The 21,918-nt window shown below is 49.1% G+C and overlaps 1 protein-coding gene across 10 annotated transcripts in view; it reads right to left on the bottom strand.

Annotated features, from left to right (window-relative positions):
- The window catches only part of LOC138487712 (adiponectin receptor protein 2-like), a 1,243,553-nt gene that overhangs the window by 143,290 nt on the left and 1,078,345 nt on the right, over positions 1-21,918 (bottom strand). For all 10 annotated transcript variants that reach the window (XM_069614254.1, XM_069614248.1, XM_069614245.1 and 7 more), the window contains 2 exons: positions 19,249-19,337; positions 7,541-7,709 (listed from right to left, as the gene is read on the bottom strand). In XM_069614254.1, the coding sequence (XP_069470355.1) occupies positions 7,541-7,709; positions 19,249-19,337 (258 nt within the window). The remainder of the gene's footprint in view (positions 1-7,540; positions 7,710-19,248; positions 19,338-21,918) is intronic.

The raw sequence follows: 21,918 nt of genomic DNA on the forward strand, positions 1-21,918 counted from the left end.
ATTCAAACCCTTTGTTCTATGTTCCCCCGACACCCACAAAGAGGCAAAGCACTCCCAGCAGGCTGTGCCATGATGTCCTCCGCCCAATCACTTTTCTCTCTGTAAGTCTCACTCGTCCCCACAACCAGTTACCTTTTATTACTACAAACCAGTTCTAGTCTTCCTCTCTATTGCCCCGTATCAGCTTCCATGGAAATAACAAAAGGCTTTTTCATTTCCTTTTCTATTTCCAAGGGGACGTAGAGTATTACCAGCCTGTAATATTGAGCAGGTATTGTCAAACAAGTAGTTAATCAAAAAATAAACTTTTATTTAAACAGTGATATATAAAATATCCATAAACTGTCTCTTTTGTTTATAGATAACAGTAATAATACAATAGTTTATACTAAATTAAAAAATGATATCCAAAAATAAGATTTCTTAAAAAGTGCCTCTTATCCTAGCGAGTATCTATCACACTTCTGATTAGTAGTACAGGTAATTCTCAAGACAAACAGTTTATGTTCTTCAATAGAGTATTATAGACTCTGTGCAATTAGTATTAGAACACATATATTGTCTAAGCTATTCAGCCTAGGCATTTATCTAAAGATAAATGCCTAGGCTGAATAGCTTAGACAATATATATGTGTTCTGATACTAATTACCAAAACACATATATATCGTCTAAGCTATTCAGCCTAGGCATTTATATGCAATATATACGTGTTCTAATACTAATTGCACAGAGTCTATAATACTCCATTGAAGAACAAACTGTTTGAAGATTATAGGATAAATGTCTAGGCTGTATTAACTATTGTATTGGGGCGTGGCTTGAGCAGCCATGGAGTAGGACGTGCTTCCCGTGTAGCTCCAGAGGATCCGACAGATGATCCGAAAAAACTACCTTTGAAAGTGCGCCATTGGTTCCAGAATTGATCACACACGCACGGGAATGTATGCTCTGCCCACTGTGTAAAGATCGAGAGTATCGTAAGCGGGAGTCGGGAGGAATTGCTCGACGAACGACAGTGGCAGTTCGGTCCATTGTCACACAAGATGGCCGACAACAAAGGAAACGCCACTGGGGTACCTGAATAGGACGAATAGAGGCGGCGGCCACCGGGAAAGAACGGCAATGGCGAGGTGAAGACGGAACAAAACCCCTGGGGGCTGTGGGCCTTGGGTCATGGAGGCTCAGGGGCTGGCCCGGACGGCAGGGGCCCGAGGGCAACAGAGGTGTGAAAATGCAGGCCGCACCACGACAAGCACGAGTGGCGTTCGGTCTGCACTGATCAGCAACTAGCAGCGGTGAGAGGATGTCGCGACTGCCCTGAAATCACCACGACGGTCGGTGAAGAGCGGAAATTACGATTGGGAAGACACTCGGACGCTAGGGAGACCCAACAGAGACTGGAATATGGCGACGCGAGGGGCCGTGGGCAAGAATAAGAACAAACAACCCACAATGGATATTTTTGCAAAAACACAGCAGTCTCCTGCGGCCAGCGCAACCAAAGGCCTGGTGGCACAGGCTGAGGGCGCCACAGCGGCCGATAACCATCAGATTTTAGAAGCCATCACGGAGCTGAAGGAATCTTTGGGGGTTGCGATGATGGACCTACGCTCTTCCCTGGAAGCTAAAATCGAAGCAGTGGGCATCGAAGTCTCCCTGTTGAGACAAGATGTAAGGGGACTGGCGGAACGCACAAGCTGCCTGGAGGGTACGGTGAAATCTAACACGGACACCAGCACCAACAATGCAAAGGAGATCCATGTCCTTAAACAACAAGTGGCCAACTTGAGTCTCGAGCAGAAGAAGCAGAGGGGAGAGCGAGGAGAAACAATATTCGTGTGGTGGGCTTGCCGGAAGGCAAAGAAGGCCAGGACCCGACCCATTACTTTGAGAACTTACTCGTACAAGCAATTGGGGCCGGTACACTCTCGCAGGGTTTTGCGGTGGAGCGCGCACATAGGGCCCTTATGAGGAAGCCGAGACCAGGGGCCCCTCCACGAGCGATAATTGCTAAAATACTGAACTATAAAGACCGCGAGAAAATATTGGAATATTTTCGGAAAGGCGGAACAATTGAGAGGGCCTCGTGTACTATCACGGCATACCCGGACTATACTATGCTGGTCCAAAGGCAGCGGTACAGCTATGTAACTATCAAAAGGAGGCTACGGGATGCTGGTATAAAATATATGCTGCTGTACCCTGCGAAACTGAAGATCGTACATAAGAGCAAATTGCATTTTTTTTTAACATTCCGTAGGAAGCAACAACATGGCTGGATCTGCAGGGCTGCCCGGATCAAGACACGGAAGAGACACAAAATGGATGCGAAAAGTGAATCAGATACGGTATGCATACTGCCAGGGCGGTGAGCGAAGATCCCGAGGGCGCCTAGGTGAAGGCTGAGAACGATGGACCTGGCTGTGAGAGGCTGATGTTCGATTACATATTGCTGATTGTGAGAGACTTGATGGACTGGAATATAGTGGCAGTTACATATATTTAAATTGTTTGGCAATGTGTAGTTCACTGATGTGCTATTGGAGCGCAGGGTGGAAGTACCCTACCCCCCCCCGGATTATAGTTATAGTAGGTTGGCCACTAGGGCGGCCTCACCCTGCAGAGCTTCGAGTACAGCCGAAAGCCGGAAAGAGCTAGATGCGGGGGAGCCTGAGATCCAGGGATGGAGCTGGGCAACAGTTGTGGGAGGGGGTGTTGGGGAAGGGATGGGAGGCGGGGGGAAAGGGAACGGGAAGTTTGGTGTATTTTTGGTTAAATGGGTTCTAAATTGGGATGCGAGCCTATATGGATTGGATTGGAACTTGAAGCTAAGCGATACCTGGGGGGGGAGGGAACGGGACCATACCAGGCCATGGGGGACCTTAAAATACTCACATGGAATGTGCGGGGGCTTAATAGCTATTTAAAAAGGAACAAGGTTATGCTGTATCTGCGCAGGCAGAAAATAGACATTGCATTGCTGCAGGAAACCCACCTCACACGTGAGAGGATGGAGATGATTGCTGGAAAATGGAAAGGGTGTTGGTGGGCTCATTTTACTCGGCCTACGCAAGAGGTGCACTTATATGGGTAGCGCCACATGTCCCGTTTCAGCGGTTGCAAGTGGTGGCTGAGACAGACGGGAGGATGGTTATGCTGAGGGGAATGGTAGAGAACAGGGAGATAAGTATTGTTAACACGTACGCCCCGAACCAAAACACAGCGGCGTGCATTAGGACACCGAGTGCGAATCTGAGCGTGTGTGTGGGTAGCGCGGTGATCTGGGGAGGGGACTTCAACTGCGTACTGAACCCGAGGGTGGATAGATCAGATGTGAAATTAGACAGACCGGCCCCTGCAGCCAGGGCGCTACAGACACTGCTTGATGACTTTGGGCTGGAAGATGCATGGAGAGTGTGGCATCCTGGGGAAAGGCAATATTCGCATTACTCGGACCCACAGAAGTTATCAACGAGACTGGACTATGTCTTTGCATCACCTGAGATGATAGCGGAGATGGCATACATAGAGTACAGGGCCAGGGTCCTCTCGGACCACTCGCCCCCGATTCTTGCTTGGCAATATTGCCCCCCGAGGACGAGGATCCCGACTTGGCGCCTACGAGCGGAGGCATTGAGGGACCCCTTCTTTAGAGAGGACTTGCGGAAGGAGATAGTGAACTATTTTGAAAACAACACTGGGAATGTGGACTCGGCGGGGACATTTAAGGGAGGCCTTTAAGGTTGTCATGAGGGGGGTGGCCATGGCGAAATCCAATGGCCTACAGCGGGGGGTTTCGGCTGAACTGAGGGAGACGGAAGCAAAACTGGAAGAGGCCTTAAAAGCTGGTGATGATACAGCGGAGAAACTAGATTTGATACTTAAGCTACAGCAAAAATGTGCGGAATATTGGGAGAGGTTGTGTAACCTTAATTATAAAAGGTACATAGAGAGACAGCATGCGGGAGGCGACAAACCAGGGAGACTTTTGGCGTGGTTATATAAGAGTGAGACCCCCCCAGAGCCACAATTAGAACTATAGAAAAGGACGATGGTAGCGTAGAGGATACCCAGGAGGGAGTTAATCAAGCGTTTGTGGACTATTATAAAGGGCTATACGGGGAAGACAGGGAAAGCAGCCGTGTAATGATAGAGGACACGCTGGAGGATATGGGGCTGCCCAAGATAAGCGAGGAGGAAAGAGAGGAATTGGACTCCCCGATTACCCTGGAAGAACTGGGGGAGGTGGTGAGGCAGTTGCCTACTAGTAAGACCCCGGCGACAGATGGGCTCCCAAGCAAATTTTATAAGGTATATAGAGAAGAGGTCCTCCCCCCACTGCTAGAAATGATAAACGAAGCATTCGAGATGGGCCGCTTACCGGTGTCACTGAGAGAGGCGGTCATAGTACCTCTCCCTAAACCAAATAAACCTGGGCGTAGCTGTGGTTCCTTTAGACCGGTGTTGATGCTGAACCAAGACGGCAAGATATTGACTGCAGTCCTGGCGAATAGACTGAAAAGGGTCATTAGCAAGTTAATACATCCGGATCAAACGGGCAATGTCCCCCATAGAAACATCACCAATAATCATAGGCGACTCCAGAGGATCATTGAGTTTGGCAGTGGGATGGGGGAAATGGCAATCGTGTCCTTGGATGCGATCAAGGCCTTCGACTCCGTCAGGTGGCTGTGGCTGCAGACGGCCCTGAAACACTATGGGTTAGGGCCTGGTTATGTGAGGTGGGCGAAGATTTTGTACAGTGAACCGCTGGCTAGAGTGAAGACAGGATCCGTGATTTCAGAGAGGTGGCAGCTTAGCAGGGGTACTAGACAGGGATGCCCGTGGTCTCCTATGCTCTACATACTGGCCCTGGAACCTCTTGCGATCTATCTGCGGCAACAATATGACACTATAGGCATTGAGGTGAAAGGGGAGCAGCACCCGATTTCTCTATATGCAGATGACATGCTGCTGTAGCTACGATTCCCAGAAGAAAATCTCCAGTACATCCTAGAAGTGATGGAGAGATATGCGGTGTTGTCTGGTATAGCAATGAACCCCCAAAAGTCCAGTATGTTCCCATTGGGGGGAGTACAAGGGGATTCCATAAGAGCGATTACCTGTATTGCAAGTGCCATGGGCGGTTCGCACGTTTCGGTACTTGGGGATTAATATATACCACACTGTGGAAGAGGAGCACAAGTGTAACACGGAAGTGGCTATTAGAAACATCGAGAAATGCATGCGGTTTTGGGCGAAGCTGCCTCTGGCGATGATGGGGCGGGGAGCGATGCTAAAGATGGTGGTCCTGCCGAGGCTCCTACATTACTTCGGGAATATACCATACTTGATCCCTAGGGGGGTTTTCACCAAACTGAATAGCATGTGTAGGGACTTTCTGTGGCACGGCACGCGGAACAGGGTGGCGTTGTGGAAGCTTCAGAACTTCCATGACAAAGGGGGAATTAAGCTGCCCAACTATGAGGCATACTATGTGGCGAGCCAGTTGCAGTATGTTGCCAAATGGCTATCTGACGAAGAGACCTCCGAACACAGGTTGTTTGGGCAGGATTGTGCACCCTTTTATCTGAAAGAAATCATGTGGGCACCCAGAGCGGAAATGGGGGGGTGCCCTAAAATGATGCTACTAGGGTGGAAGGTGTGGCGCAGGGCATGCCAAATGATGGGGGGCCCGTCCCCATGCTCATCGCAGATGCCATTGGTAGTATTGACAGGGGCGGACGCTCAGCTGCGACTGATACTCCGGACCCACTGGGAACCGACTGGGGTGGCAACGATGGGGGACATCTGGCAGGAGGGCTCTAGTGTTACTTTTGAGGGGCTACGGGAAGTAGCTGGGTTGCATGAAGGCCAGTACATTACGTACCACAGAATGGTACAGAGGATCAAGAGAACGTGGCCTGAAACTGTGCTGGGGGAAAAATTGGATGCCACCATAGACGCGATATATGATACAGCTGAGGAGGGGTCATGAGATTTCCAGACTGTATGAGATGTTGATGTCTAAAGTGGGGAAGGAGGTCACGCAGTTGAGAATGGACTGGGAAACGGAAGTTGGGGCCCAAATGGGAGATGGGATGTGGGAAAGGGCACAGGGGTCTCATAAGAAGGTGTCTAGAAACGCGAGGCTCAAACAGATACAGTTGTACATAACACACAGGGCTTACATGACGCCTTGGAGGATATCAAGGTTCGAGAATGCAGGTCGGCAAGCATGCCCCAAATGTGACGAAGAGAATGCGGGCATGGTGCATATGTTCTGGTCATGCCCGATCATAGAGAGGTTCTGGAGGGGTGTAAAGGAGAAACTAGAAGGAAGAGGGGTCAAGATAGTAGTGGATACGGTGTGGGCCTGTCTTCTGGGGGGGGTTCCCAAGACCACAGAAACTCAGGCACGTAAGCAAACTAAGGGACCTGGCTTATGTGCTAGCAAAAAGAAGGATTGCCATGGGATGGAAGTCATGTCATGTGCTGAGGATAGAGGTGTGGTGGAAAGACTTGCAAAAATGGGCAGAAGCCGAAACCACGGCATAACAAAGAAGCGTGTGTCAATGGGGGGAGAGGGGGAGAATGTGTCCCTGATGGCCTGGAAATCACTGATAGCTGGACTGTTTGGGTCATTGGACGACCCGACTGAGCCTGGGGAGGAGGTGACCGAACCACAGGGTGTGGAAACTGATGTTTCAATGCAATAGACTCGCAAGGGGGGTGGGGTAGAGGGAGTAGTGGTTAGCAAGTTTAAAAAAGTGTATTGAAACTGTTGGAACATGCACTACTTGTTTGGTTTATTGTTTGTAAAAATTAATAAAAAACTTTAAGAAAAAAACTATTGTATTATTACTGTTATCCATAAACTTTAGTTTATAGATATTTTACATATCACTGTTTAAATAAAAGTTTATTTTTTGATTAACTACTTGTACCTGCTCAACATTACAGGCAGGTAATACTCTACCGCTCTTTGTTCTATGTATGATACCCAATTCAGGAAGAGGTAGAGACTGCATGTTTAGATTGATCAACATTGCAATCCAGATTTCCCTTTGCTTACCAACATATGTATTTCCTTGGGGACCATCTTTGTATTTTTTGTTGAAACACATGCAAGCATTTTTTCATAAATAAAATGTTGCCATTAGCTACCAGCTGCTTCCGCTGGTGATAATGGCAACAATATATTCAGTTGCAAGCTGTACCAGGTAATACCAGCCCGCCGCCCTCAATAAAGTACCTTGTGTTTACAACTACCACCCTCCATTGAATGAGTGTATGAGAATATGGTGAGAAAGCAAAAGAAAATATGTGAAAGAAAATAGGACACTTATGTAGAAGTTATCTGGTTGCATATTCAACAAGCTAGCATCATACATCTCCTGTAAACAGTTTCCTCTTGAGAGGTTTTGTTACATACTTTGTAAAATATAGTAACTAAGAAAATCTGATTACATCACTTTTTTCTCAGTGGGGAACTAATATTTCCATTTATTTGCCAAAGGTTTTCAAAAGATATCCTACCTAGGAAGGTCAACATGGTCGATGAGTAGAAGTCGCCCGTTCTCAGTCTGCGAAAAGTGAACAAGAAGGCTTAAGCACTCGTTTCTGATGGCTGGCACCCCCGATAAAAGTAAGTTGAAGATGCACCCAACCGCAGAAGTCAGAAATATTAACGCTTGCTGGTTTTCCTCTGAAAGTACAAAAGAACTAGGGTATCATTGGTGTTCACTGAATATCGTACAAGAGAACGCATAGTCTTCGCTTGTGGGTTGAAATAGATCTATTCAAACTCGGAGCGGAGGTGTCCATCTCTTCCCACAGTTCAAGCAGGCTATCCCTTACGCTTACAGGATCCCCTCCTCACATACACTAGAATCCTGTTGAATGTGTGCCTCAGCAAACAATTTGTAAAAGTCCACTTTTTTATAGCGTGCCAATAATGGGAGGGTTTGGCAGTAGCTGGTTTCCAAGCAATCCCAATTTTAAGAGATAGGGGAATGAAGAAAAACAGAGATACATTGATTTATGCACGTTCATATAATTTGATCAAATGAGGAAGCTAGGATTACAATTATATTCCATAAAGGATCCTTACATTTTTAGCAGTTGCCACGTCTGTAAACTGACATTGCTTAATCAGTACAAATTGCACTCACATTTAGACTGAGCTTTGCTCTTTCTCTTCCTACATTTCCTTTTTTTGGACTATTTTTAAAAACTTTTTATAACTTGCATTAGTTATGTTCAAGTATTTGATTTATCAACAACTAATGCTAAAAGGGGCTGCAGTATTTTGTAGATACAATACTCTGGCAGTCTGATTATGACCAGACTGAGCAACCCAGGGCGTGATGGGAACATACAATTGGGACAGTACTAGGCTGCAATCTGTACAGACGTCTATAGACTTTTTTTAATCGCTCAGCCTTAATTTGTAAATATGTTTAATGTATTTTGCCCATAATCACACTATTTATAAGCTGAGAAGATAACTGTGAGAAACCAGAAGGTGTCTCCCCTACTAGTCCCCGGGGGATCTGTCATCCAGGTGGCCAGGACACGGCCATCGCTTTTGGATCCAGTTCCTGGGGTTGGACTAGTGTGGGAGGATCACCTGGGTGAGGGGTCTTCGGGGAGTGGGAGACCAGATGGTGAGACACGGTATCCGCTTCCATGTAACACCTTTACCCCATCCTACCAGGCCGGATACAGGAACTCAATCCCCCCTTTCACAACACAAACCACTTTCTCACGCACGGCCAGCCCGCTGTGAGAGAAAACAGACTAACGCCCCATTTGTATTCCTGACGTTTCCCCAATACAATGGTCAGGCAGGGTCAGACAATTACTGACCATCACGCACACCTGACTTCCATTACACTTCCCCACACGGATAAAAGGCGGAGCAAGAGAGCACACTCTGAGCGAGGCAATGCACACGAGGAAACAGCGGCTCTAAGATGGCAGTTTAACGAGAGAAGAAAGACGGTGAAACAGAAAGGGATCACAAGGAGGGATGTACACTTGACCTTTTCGACAAGGAACCGTTGCTATCATGAGTCCTCGAGATTGGAAAACATAACACCAGAAAAACAGGCTGAAGAATCTGCATTGTTTTGCGAGGTAACCGGGGCCCTCCCGCACCGATTATCAAGGTGGGGAGAATCGCCAGCTGCCATGGTACTGTCCTTGGCTCCAACAAGAAAGCAGCATCAGTGATATCAAAACAGCCAGGGAGTTGGGGAGACCGATACAAGACTGGTCTGTGTTGAAGCCAAGGTTGCAAGCAGCAACATTGTATGGCGAGCGCTGGAACGAACATGGTATGAAATTCATGTGATTACCAACGCGAGTAAAGTTGAACTGTAGATGAGTGATTGAACTTTGAAACCAAGATGTACAATACCTTTGACACAGTGGTCCAGCACTGCGTGCATGCTCAATCGAAGGTCTCTTTAATGGGTCCAGCTGAGAGTTGACAAAAGTGAAAGAGTGACAAAGGATTGTGAATGGAAGTGGTCCTGCAACGGGTCAAGCAAAATCCCATCCACAATTGAAAGTCTTCGATGTTAATACAGTAAAGAAAGTTGATGGCAAAGTAGATAAAGTTGTTCCGAGCCCGGCAAAGGGAGCTCAATTGAAAGCTTTGTGTTAAAGCAAGTTTGTGTTACAATAGATAAATTGGTCCCAGCCTGGCAGAGGGAGACTGAATATTTTGTGTTAGAACGGATCTGAGCACGTTATAGGGGAATCCAGGGTGAACGTGAATCACCCGAGAAATTGGATACATGGAAATCCTAAGAAAATTGTGTATATATGTGAAATACGAACTTTGTTAAAAATAGATCTGAACCCGGCGGAGGGGGGTCTGAGGTGAACGGTAAATCATCTGAGAAAAGTGTGCATAGGAGAACCCTGAAAGGAAAGGAATTTTATTATTTGTTTATTGGATCAGACTCTCTGAATGAAGAGTCTTTGAATGGCAAAGAGACTTTGGTACAGAAGGCATGATGTTAGAGTTTTGAACTGCATCCTCGTGCTAGAGAAGCCAGAGACTGTGCTAAGCTCGAGTGTGCTGCCTTATGCCGTTCTGAAAACGTGGGGGGAAGGGAAGCCAACGGCTTGAATATCCTGGCATACCATTTCTTGAACACTTTTCTTTTGTTTGTTTATTTAATATAGCGCAAAACCAAACCCGCAGGTAGCAGTGCGCAGACATTACAAGGATACTTGAGAACTTAGTTACAGTGACAAGCAAAATATGCAGTAGGACAGTACAGCAGCGTTAAAGTCTGAATATACTTATACAGTTAATGCCAGGTGTCGGAAACATAATGAGCTAAGTAACAATCAACCACAGTTTTGTAGTCCCGGTAGGGTCCAGTGCAATTCCTGGATACTAACAGTGGTAGTCGGAAGTCCCTATGGGGGGTCAAGTTAACAAAGGGCATAGTTGGGAGGTGTCACTCAGGACGAGTGGTTCTAATAAAAGAGGGTGATCACATTAGATGTCATTAGATCGTATCCATGAAAGAACCTTGCGCCTGAAACTTAGGTAGGGTTGGTCCTTTCTATGTTCTAAGGGGAGTTTGTTCCAGGTTTGAGCAGCTATGACTGGAAAGCTAGCGCCGCCAGCTGTACTCTTTTTATATCTAGGCACCATCAAGGTATAAGCGTTAGTCATTCTTGTGGGGCGGTTTGAGATTCTCTAGTTGATTCTATTTGCTAGATAGGGAGGAGCTATATTGTTGAGGCATTTGGACGTGAACGAAAGAGTTTTGAGGGTGATCCTGTCTTAAATTTTTAGCCAGTGGACATTCCTTCTGGAGGTAGAGACATGGGCTCTGTTAGGAATGTTTAAGGCTACTCTAAGAGCGTTATTTTGGAGTGTTTGGAGTTTGTTAAGGATATACTTGTTAGATCCCACATATAGGGCATTACAATAGTCCAATCTGGATATGATAAGTGCATTAGCTAAGGTAATACAGCTAGCCTCTGTTAGGAATGGTCTACATGCTCGGATCAGTTTGCAAGTATATGCTGTGGAGGAAGCTAGGAAGTTAATTTGTTTCTTAAAAGTGAGTGCTGAGTCCAGATAGACCCCAAGGGTTTTGACTGCAGGCATCCCTTTGATGACACTGTTGTCAATGTTAAACGAGGCATAGTTCGGGTCAAGTTTTTTAATCGCTGTCTCTGTGCCGAGGATCAGAATCTCCGTTTTGTCGTCATTCAGACAGAGGCCATGGGATGCCATCCATGCTTGAATGAGGAGATATATCTTGTTTGCCAAAACCAAGTCTTCCAAGAAGTTACCCGAAAGAGGAATGAGGATCTGAGTGTCATCTGCGTAGTTTGTGTAGTTGACACCCAGTCTATCCAACTTGTCAAACAAAGGTTTGGTAAAGATGTTGTACATAGTAGGAGACACACATGATCCCTGGGGGACACCGAAGGAGACTTGTATGGGATCAGCAGCTGCTAGGGGGAGAACACTCGTTGTCTGGTTAGCAAGGAAGGAGTGTACCCAGGTTATGGCATCGCTTGGAAAATGGTACAACCTTTGTATAACCTTGTTTCCCACACTATTTGTATTTAGAGGTAAGGATTGGCAGTAGGTTTATTAGTATAGGCCCTTTTATTTTGACAAGACACCACTAGGAATGCGTTATTTGATGGTCGTAGCTTGCTCCCATCTTTAGATTTAGGATTAGATAGGCATTTTGCAAACCCAAGTGAGGTTCAATAAACACCCTTGAACTGTGGTCACTTGTGTCTGTTTTACTGTTGATACCATGCCTTCCTTACAGAACCCAGATTGCTAGGTTTCTGGGGCAACAACGTAGCCTATAGACCTTGCCTAATCTTGCTGTGGTAGAGTGGAGTGGTGCAGTCTTATTTACTTTCACAAAGAGCAATATGCATACCTTCTTTCTAGCCAGGTGGGAAGAAGGTCAATAAACACAGGTTTCTTAAATAGAAACAATATGCACTACACTACACTATGATACGATACGTTCACATTACTTGTGAAATGAGTCAATTTCCTACTTACAAAATATTACCTTATTTTCTACTTGGTCTCAGATGCAGATTCTTTTGATGAACTAAAAATTAAATTAAATAAACTGAAGAATTTAAGTATGAATATATACATCCTATAGTTTTCCACCTACACACGATTCCTGTTGCAAAATAAATCATTGCTAACCCGTGAGAACAGAACACTCCTCCATCTGCGCTTTTAGCACACTTTCCCAACATTGTCTTGAAGTCAATGTTCCATTTATCAGAATCTATAAGCAGCCCTATGATCAGTGGCTGAATCTAGTGCAAGAAAATAATATCAAGAATATTGTAATTCAGAGGGTGCTAGAGGGCCATCCAAGATGGCCGCTTAGGTCAGAGCTCCCTCGTTCCTGGCGTGACTGTGCCCCAATCTGCCTATGCTTGAACTGCTGATGTCCCCAGCTATGACACCCCGAAGTTTCGTGTAAAATCGGTGCTCCCAGCCTGAGATTCAGCCCGGGAGGCCCAGCTGCCGAGATTCGCGGGGCCGGCCCACACGGCTCCGCGCATCCAGAGCTGAGCTCCTTCACTACAGAGCCCGACGCGCCCCCCATGCCACCCCCGAGGGGCCTAGTATACTGGCAAGGAGACGGCAGCGGTTCGGGGAGCGCTCGCCGAACAGCGGAAGGTCGGCGGGAGATCCTGACCCCCTCCCTCCCCCCGCCTGGAGCCATCGCTAGAGTGGAGGAGACGGCCGTAAGACGCCAGGGCCACCCGTCGCAGTCGGCGGCCTGTGGAGCATCCTGTTCCGCCAGTACCCCCCCGCACCCTGAATCTGCTCCTGCGGCTCTGGCATCCGGCTTCCCAGCCGAGGGCCGTGGAGCGACAGACCCCGGACGACAGCCAGCGGCCCAGCAAGAATCCCCACACCCACGCAGAGGCGGCGAGCGATCACGGAGCTGCATCGACACGACGGGTGAGCGGGGGGGCCCCCTGACGGCGTCCGCGTTCACCAGACCGGCGGACGCCCGGAGGAGCCGTTCCGGGGGTGCCGGGAGGTAAGGAGTGGTGGGGAGACGGCGCTGTTCCCCAGGTGGGGTTGGTCCTCTCCCCCTCCGCCTTCAGGACTCAGTAGCGGCCTCACCCATAGTGGCGGGAGCAGGCGAGCAGCTCAGCGCCCCCCGGCAAACCATTCGCTCCTGCACCCCGCTGAGCCAGGACTGGTGCGGCATCTGCACACACGGAGCACCTGGGGGCCCCGTCCACATGGACGACCTGAACCCCCAGAAGCCGGGAGAACCCCGCCACATTGGGAAGAGCATCCTCCTAGCCGCAGACCAACACCCGGCCCTGCATTACAAAACAGGGGCACAAGGAATTGACCAACACTTCGCCTCCTGAGTTAGTAATAGCTGGCGGAAAACCCCAGTAAACAACTTTGACACGTACCAACGAAGCTCCTTGGCAGTCAACCCCTGCCACTAAGAAGCCCACATGGCGGGTAACACCCTTCCTACGCCGGTCTTCCGCTGAAACCCACCAAGGGGGCTCCGCTAACAGTGGAGAGCTCGGCACATGACGAAAACCGCCCCCCCCGCCCTGTATTTCTGATCAAGCACCCCATACAACCAGCTGCGGCCACCCCGGTCCGGGGGTGGGTCCTGGGGGGGTTCCAGGCACAACTAGACCACCTGCAACCCATTTTCGACGCTTCCATTCTCACAGCCACGATGGGGAAAAACGATAAATCTCAGAGGAAGCTAAACTTTGAGAGTGGCCCGACCCCCAGAGCCCCTCACCACCCAGAAGACCAAGCTTCATCGTCTGTATGCTCTCACCAGGATGAAGTGGCAGAGAACCCCTTTGAAATCAAAGAAATCCATCTTGACTTAAAAGCAGGCGTTGGCAGCCTGAGTAACAAAATGGACGGTCTCGCGTCCAAAGTTGATCTCATGCAACACCGTATGGACTCCCAGGCCGAACGCCTAAACGAGATGGAGCAGATGGTGTCAAATCTCGATGACAGTTCGGCAACTCTAACTAATAGAGTCTCACAGCTGGAATCGCAAATGAAACTAACCGCTGCTAAGTGTGAGGACCTCGAAGGTCGGTCGAGGAGGAATAATCTACGGATAGTCGGTGTGAGAGAACATCAAACGCAGGAGAAAATGGAAGACTTCGTAGAAGCCCTATGCACCACTCTATTCGGCCGCGAAGCCCTATCCCACCTATTCATAATCGAGAGAGCCCACAGGACTCCCGCGACAAGACCTGCTCCAGGTGCTCCCCCTAGGCCAATAATAGCGAGACTGCTGAACTACAGAGATCGCGACTTCCTGCTCCGCCTCGCCAGAGAAAAAGGCGAACTGAGCCACGACGGGGACAAAATACATTTTTACCCTGATTTCTCCCCGGCAGTGCAGTCACAAAGGAAAACTTTTGCTAGCGTCAAACAGAAACTCTGCAACAGTCAACTGCCGTATTCCATGCTTTAGCACGCTTAAGAGTCCAGCATGAGGGAAAGGTCCAATTTTTCCAAACCCCAGATGAAGCAAATTTGTTCCTGGACCGTCTAGGTCTCCCGGATCAGAATCAGGCTCGCCCCAGACCGCAAAGAGATAGAATCCCCAGGAACCCTCCTTAAATGGTTTGACATGGCTGGATACAAGACCCGGCACAGCAGCATTGAGTAGGCCAGATCATTTACAGCAGCACAAGTTGGGGCTGGGACACTTGGGATACCCCAGGTGCCCCCAGCACAGCTACTGTTAAGTTACTGTTAGCCTAAGTTGAGTTCGTCCGACGAGGTGTGGATCTCACGTCTCGGCATGGCGACTCCATGGGCCTTTTTGGTTTGGGGTTGGGAAATTCGGAACCTCCCTGTGAGCATGTTCGGGGTTGCCCACCCTCGGGAGAGTTACGTCTTGGGCCTGTTGGGGATTGCCCGAAGTTTGAATATTACAAAGTTAATGGGAAAGTTCAGCGCCACCAGATCCCGAATGCCCCGCTCACCGCCTGCTCCCTACTCGCTGCCATACACATCATCGCATCGAGACTCCCATCCCTCGCATACAGACCCAGTCAGCAGCTCTGGTTCAACCAGACCACAGCCGCCCGCTGAATCAGAAATGTGGTCTGAAATAAAAGCAAAGTTGCCCCGTTCAATGTTTTAAGGTGGAATATAAGAGGTGGTAACATCCCGGCTAAATCTAGAAAAATTCTGCACTATCTCAGACGTCACGAAGTAGACGTGGCCTTGATTCAAGAGACGCACTTTACTCCGGGGAGAGACCACCAGTGGGCCAAAAGCTGCGGCTGCCACAGATCCTTTTCATCCTACTCCACGTACTCGCGAGGAGTCGCGATCCTCATACACAGGTGTCTCAATTTCCGGCTACTGCACACGGCTAAGGACGAGGAAGGCAGAGCACTACTGGCGAGTGGCATCGTCGCAGGTCAGAAAGTGACCTTTGTCAATTCATATGCTCCGAATGTGGATGGCCCGGACAGCTTCGGTTGGGTGTTGACGCAGCTCTCTGCGCTCGACCCGGCCACAGTTGTCTGGGACGGCGACATGAACACGGTTATGGACCCTGCGAGAGATAGATCATCGGCCATACACCAACCATCCTCCAAAGCTGGTCCCAGATAAAAGAAATTTGCAACGCGTTTGATTTACAAGACACTTGGAGAGTCTCCAATGGGGAAAGGCGCGAGTACACCTTTCATTCTGCAGTCCATAATACAAGCTCCCGAATCGATTACTTTTTTACCTCAACAAACAGCCCCCTGGCGTGTAGCCGGTGCCACATTCACCCGAGAACACTCTCAGACCACTCGCCAATCCTCCTTGAGCTCAAGCCAGCTAGCCTCACTGCGCCGCTACAACGTTGGCACTTCAAACAGGGATCACTGTGGGACGAGGTCTTTGCCTCCGAATTAAGAGAGGAGATGGATGTGTTTTTAGAAGCCAACCTGGGTTCGGTCCCCTCGGCAAGCATAATTTGGGAATCCTTTAAATGTTTTATCAGAGGAGTCTGCCTCGCCAAAGAAAATGGCACTGTCAAGCTCATTAGGGGCGAGCTTGCAATCAGCGAAAATAAATTAAAACAGCTCGAAACCCAGAACGCGAACAAAGACAACCCGGAATCTGCAGCGGCTTTGAAGACGGAATTGCAGAAATTCAACGACGCAGCGGAACGCGAGGTTAAGTTTCTACACCGCACCAGCCAAATCAGCCAATACGGCGAGGGACAGAAACCAGGAGCTTTATTGGCAAATCTAATTAAGGCCGACAATAAACAGTCCCTAATCGAAAGGATCAGAACTAAGCAAGGGGAAGAGGTCCACACTGACGAAAAGATAGCGGAGGAATTCAGTCTATTCTATCAAGACCTTTACAGTGCCAAGCTACCGAAAGACTCAAACCTCCCCCTGGAATATTTGGAAGAGACAGAACTCTACTGGGTCGAACATCACTTGCGTGAACCTCTAAATGAACTAATCTCACAGGAAGAGATTAAAACAGCCATAAAGACCCTACCACCATCCAAAGCACCAGGCCCTGATGGCCTAACGGGAGAATTTTATAAAGGCCTTTGCAGAACCTCTGGCTCCGTTGCTGGCAGCGGTGTACGAGGAAGCGCTAGAGCTTGGGACCCTCCCCCACTCTTCTCGTGAGGCCAATGTCATTCTTTTACAGAAATCAGGAAAACCACCATACGAATGCGCCTCGTATCGCCCGATCTCCCTGCTTAATCTGGACAATAAAATTCTGGCCAAGATCCTGGCGAATAGATTGATGCCCCTGATGCCCGCCCTGGTGCTGGCAGACCAGGCAGGTTTCATACCTGGCCGCAATACAACCTTCAGCATCCGAACAATGTTTGGAATCATCGAGGCTTTAGACCCTACAGGCCAGGCAATCGCAGTCCTGCTTGATGCAGAAAAAGCATTTGACTCGATGGAGTGGCCGTTTATGTTCATGGTTCTCACCAGAATGGGGCTGGGAGCCCGCTTTATCAAACTTGTCTCTCTCCTGTACACCAATCCACAAGCTAATATAGTGGGCAAGGCAAAATCAGCATCAATAAACCTGCAGTGTGGTACGAGACAAGGATGCCCCCTGTCAGCACTAATATTCGCTCTGGTAATGGAGCCACTAGCCTCCAACCTGCGGGAACTACGCCAACAAATGGGACTCACCATCGGCCCACACAAGCTCATCGTATCCTTATACGCCGACGACGTGGCACTATTCATAAGGGACCCAGAAGTCAACCTGAACCCGGTCATGCGGGAAGTCATCAGATTCGGGGCGGCCTCTGGATTGAAAACCAATCACTCAAAATCAGTCGTCTTCCCACTGACCCGAGACATGAAACAATTCGCCGACGACTTCGGACTCAAGTGGAGAACCTCCGTGGTTCGCTACCTTGGAATCCAGCTGTCACTGGACCCACAAGAGGTATTCCAGGACAACTATGAGGAGGTGTTCACGTCCCAACAGGACAAGGTCACGCGCTGGAAGACGCTCCCACTGACACTCTGGGGCAGAACCTCCTTAGTCAAAATGGTAATGTTGCCAAAATTATTGTACCGCTGCTACTACAACAATCCTTCTTGAAAAGGCTGAAAAGCTTGGTCCTGGATTTACTGTGGGCAGGCAGACCAGCCAGAGTGGCGTACACAATATTGACGCTTCCCGTGTCCAACGGTGGTCTAGCCCTCCCCGACATGGAAAAATATTTCTGGGCAGCTCAAGCACAGTACCTCAGCCACTGGTATGCAACGCAAACGATTCGCCCTCATGTACAAGTGGAGAGGGCCTTGGCAACTCCCAACTTCCTGACTGCAGTGGTTTTCGGCCGACTTCCCGTTCCCAACCGCACAATGAACGTGATGCTCACAACATACAAGGTCTGGAAGTCGCTAGCAAATAAGCAAGGGGTGCAGATAAGGTACTCTTCCCCTCTTGCCGGTCAAGTTTATTCCTGGAATCCCCCTAACATCAGAGAAAGTGTTTCACCAGTGGGTCGACAAGCTACACATACAATCCCCCTAGGAGACCTATTCACGGAGGAGGGCTTCCTGACCCCTGACCAAGCCAAACAGAAAGGGGCAACACAGCACTGGACGTGTTCCTCTACTTCCGAACTCGATACACTATGCAGACCCACCTGCCTGGTTTCCCGAGTCAGCCACCGACCTGGCAGTTACTGCACGATGTCATTCAAGCACAGGGGGAAGGCAGCCTAGTGTCGCAAATTTACAAAGCACTAACCACCCCCGTCAACACTGGAGCGAAAACTAGATGGGAACGAGCGCTAAATGCAAGTATATCAGAGGTTGATTGGGGCTACATTCTGAATCAGACCCAGAAAATTGCACTTAACTCCCGGCTCAAACTTATCCATTTTAATTTCCTCCACCAAACTTATTATACACCTGAAAAAGCTAATAAACACCATTCCGACATCCAGGCCGAATGCAAGAGATGTGGAACTCTATCAGCGACCTTCATACACTTGGCATGGGAATGCCCTGAAGTAGCCCCATTCTGGAACCAAGTGTTAGACACGACAACGGCAATCGTGGGAGAAGCAATACAACCGAGATGCACGGCAGCTTTGTTGGGAATGACAAGATTGCTATCCACGCCGTCGAGGAGACTGACCGGAGTTCTACTGACACTAGCTCGCAGGAGAGTTGCCATGGCATGGGGCCGCGGCCCCCCACCTTCCTACTCCGCTTGGAGGAAAGACTTAATCTACTATCAGGACATAGAAGCAGATTTCATAAAACTCCTCCCTCTTCACGCGCGCCCGCCCGACATATGGGGCCCGCTGATATCTTTCCTGATAAGTGAAGCTGACACCTCCTCAGAGGGACCATTGGATGCTGGGAACACACCATGATGCAGTCTTAACCCAGGCCGCCAATACTTGCTACAGGGTCGCAGGGGGGCAGAAATGATGCACAATAGGGACTATGCGGAGGGGCGGCGAGGGTTAGGGGAGGGACTCGGAGGGGGGGGGTGGTTCGGGCTCTAGTTGACGGCGCAAAGTTAAAATCCACCCTAATGTGGGTGTGTATTTGTATGGTGTGTTGAAATACCAAAAATAAAGGTTTTTTTAAAAAAAAGAATATTGTAATTCACTATTATTCAGTTTATAAATAAGCCATTTTCATAAATATAGAAATGTACTCAAGAGAACTCTTACCATTCCCTTTGCAGACTTCATTCCAAAGTGTGACAACTGCTATGCAAAGATCGTCTTCCAAGGGATCTTTTCCAGGGGTTTCCAAGCACCTACAACAACCATACATCAAGAAAACAGATTTCAGAAGAGAAAATTGGTGGTTTCCACGCCATAAGGCGGGAGGTGTGGTGGTGTGGTGAAGGGTCAACAGAAACCATAGGATTCTTAAATGTGGTTCAACTCTTAATCAATAATACTGGCGAGTCAAGGATAACACCTGCAGGATCTAGAGGTGTCACTCTAGAAACCATAAAGGAAGGACGCGAATACCAAAGGTATCCGGTGTAAGGTAGCCTTATCTTGCGTTTAGCCTACTGGTGCAAGATAGGCATACATTGCTCTCAGTCCACGCATGTTAGTCAGCCACGTTCTCCATTTAACTTATTTGTGTAAGGTAGCCATTTTTTGCTCTTAGTCTAATCGTGAGAGGTAGCCATATTTGGCATTTAGCCTAATTGTGTAAGGTAGCCTTACCTTGCCTCCAACCCTTTTGTGGTAGTCAGCCATATCTTACATTTAGCCCAATTGTGCAAGGTAGCCATATTCTGCATCAAACCCAATTCTGCAAGTTAGTCGTATTTTGAATGTAGCTCAATTGAGTCCGAGTCCAGTCACCTCTCCCACTCCTAACCAAGTCCTCCACTATGTCAAATAATTCCAAAGTCAGAGGAGCACTCTGGCGCATCAGGAACTAGAAGGCCACCCCTTCACCCCATCCTGCTCTCACCTTACCAGTGCCCCCACCCACATTCACTCCTCAGATTGCCCCTCCCCTTCCTGCACTGAAAGACATTCATCACACGCCACCCTCCTGCCTCCCCCTTCCCACACCACCTCCTCTCAGCACCATCCCAACCCTGCCCAAACTCTCCCCCTGCACCCTGCTAACTGCCCCTTCAACCCCCCTCCCACTGAACCCTCTAGGTCTGCCACCCTCCCTCCTTTCATGGCCAGCCCAACCCCTCCCTTCCCAACACTCAACTTTCCCTTCCCTCAGTGCAGCCTGCACAGCCTTGGCCAAATCCTCCCCTTCAGCTTACCCTCCTACCCACACACCCCTGGCACCCGCCCGCTGGCCAAGGTCATAAGACCGTCCTTCCGCAGCTGCCTCCACCCCCTCTGCAATCTTCCCCCACCATACCTCCTCAACTCTACCTCCTTCCCCACTCCTACACCCCTAACCCCCTCTACCCAACCCTGTCCATACTCTTGCCCTCTCCCAGGAAAACCACCTTGCCCCTGTTTCACTCTCCGCTGTTCACACCTGCCTCCTCCACCCCCCTCTCTCCCGGCCCAATCCCCCTCACCTAGACACTTAACCTTTGCTTCCTTAAGCGCAGGCCGAACAGCCTTGGCCAAAACTCGGGACTCTGCAGATGCCCCCCCTTACCCACACACCATTGGCAGTCCCCTCATCAACTCAGGCGCAGAAGTCTTTCTACTCCCAGTCGCCACAAACCATACTCCTCCCTTTCTCTGCTCCTGCAACCCCTTTACTCCACACTCTGCTACACTCTGACCCCCTCACCCCATGCCCAACCCTGTCCATCCTCTCACCTCTTTCTCTCTTCCCTTCTTCTTACCCCACCCATGCTCCCAGCCCCACACGCAGTATCTCCCTCCAAAACCCACCCCACCCCTATTCAGAACATTACCACCCCCTTATCCCCTCTCTTGCATCCTCATCAATGCCAGAACAGTCACCAGAAACAAACAAATAATTTGTAACCTTATCTCCGAAGAAAACCCTGACATCCTTTTAATTACTGAAACCTGGTTCTCTGACGACTTCCTCCCCTCTGCACACAAGGCGTTCCCCAAGGCTACACCCTGATCATCCCCAACAGAGCCAGCAGAGCAGGTGGTATAGCCATCTTCCGAAAACCTCACCTCACACCCTTACAGGCCAGGAAACAAACCTGCAATGAGGACTGCAAATCCCTCTGAAATTTAATTTCGATCCTCTCCTTCTCCCTCAGCTTCCTCCTCCTTTACAGACCCCCGGGCTATAACAGAACCTTCAAAGACTCCCTTAGTGACTCCATCACTGCGCCGCCGGTAATGCTGATGGCGAAAATGTCGACTCCCACTAAGGACGGCAGCGCAGTGATCAGATAGATAACTTTGTCTGCACCGCCTGGACCGCATTCCTCTACCTGCTGCCCTCCCACTTACCTTTACGGAGACACACTTCTGTGTGTGCCGCCGACTGCCTGCTATCACTGCAGTGTTAGTTCCTCCCACTTACGGGGGTCGGAGCTCACCCCACAGGATCCTTTATTTTAAATGTTATTTAAACTTTCTTGTCCCCTGCTTACCACAATGGTAAGCGGGGGACACCCCCGCAACCCTGGCTCTGCTTGGTCCCAGTAATTTGAGTCAGAATTTTGAAATGCAGACTGTGCAGTAAATGCACAGTCAGCATTTTCTAGTCACAGTTATGCTAGGTCTCCCTCTAAATCAGCCAGACTGCTCTATCAACCAACTGTTACTGTTCTTGCTGATCTAAACATGTGGTTCAGCACCCCCTCCAGCCCAATGACCCGCCATCTCATTGACAACATGGAACCCCTCAATCTAACCCAACTCATTATCCTGCCCCACCCGCATTGCAGGTCGCACCTCAGCTGG

The sequence above is a fragment of the Ambystoma mexicanum genome, chromosome 9 (assembly GCF_040938575.1).
Source record: "Ambystoma mexicanum isolate Mex_15411 chromosome 9, UKY_AmexF1_1, whole genome shotgun sequence".
Classification (NCBI taxonomy): domain Eukaryota; kingdom Metazoa; phylum Chordata; class Amphibia; order Caudata; family Ambystomatidae; genus Ambystoma; species Ambystoma mexicanum.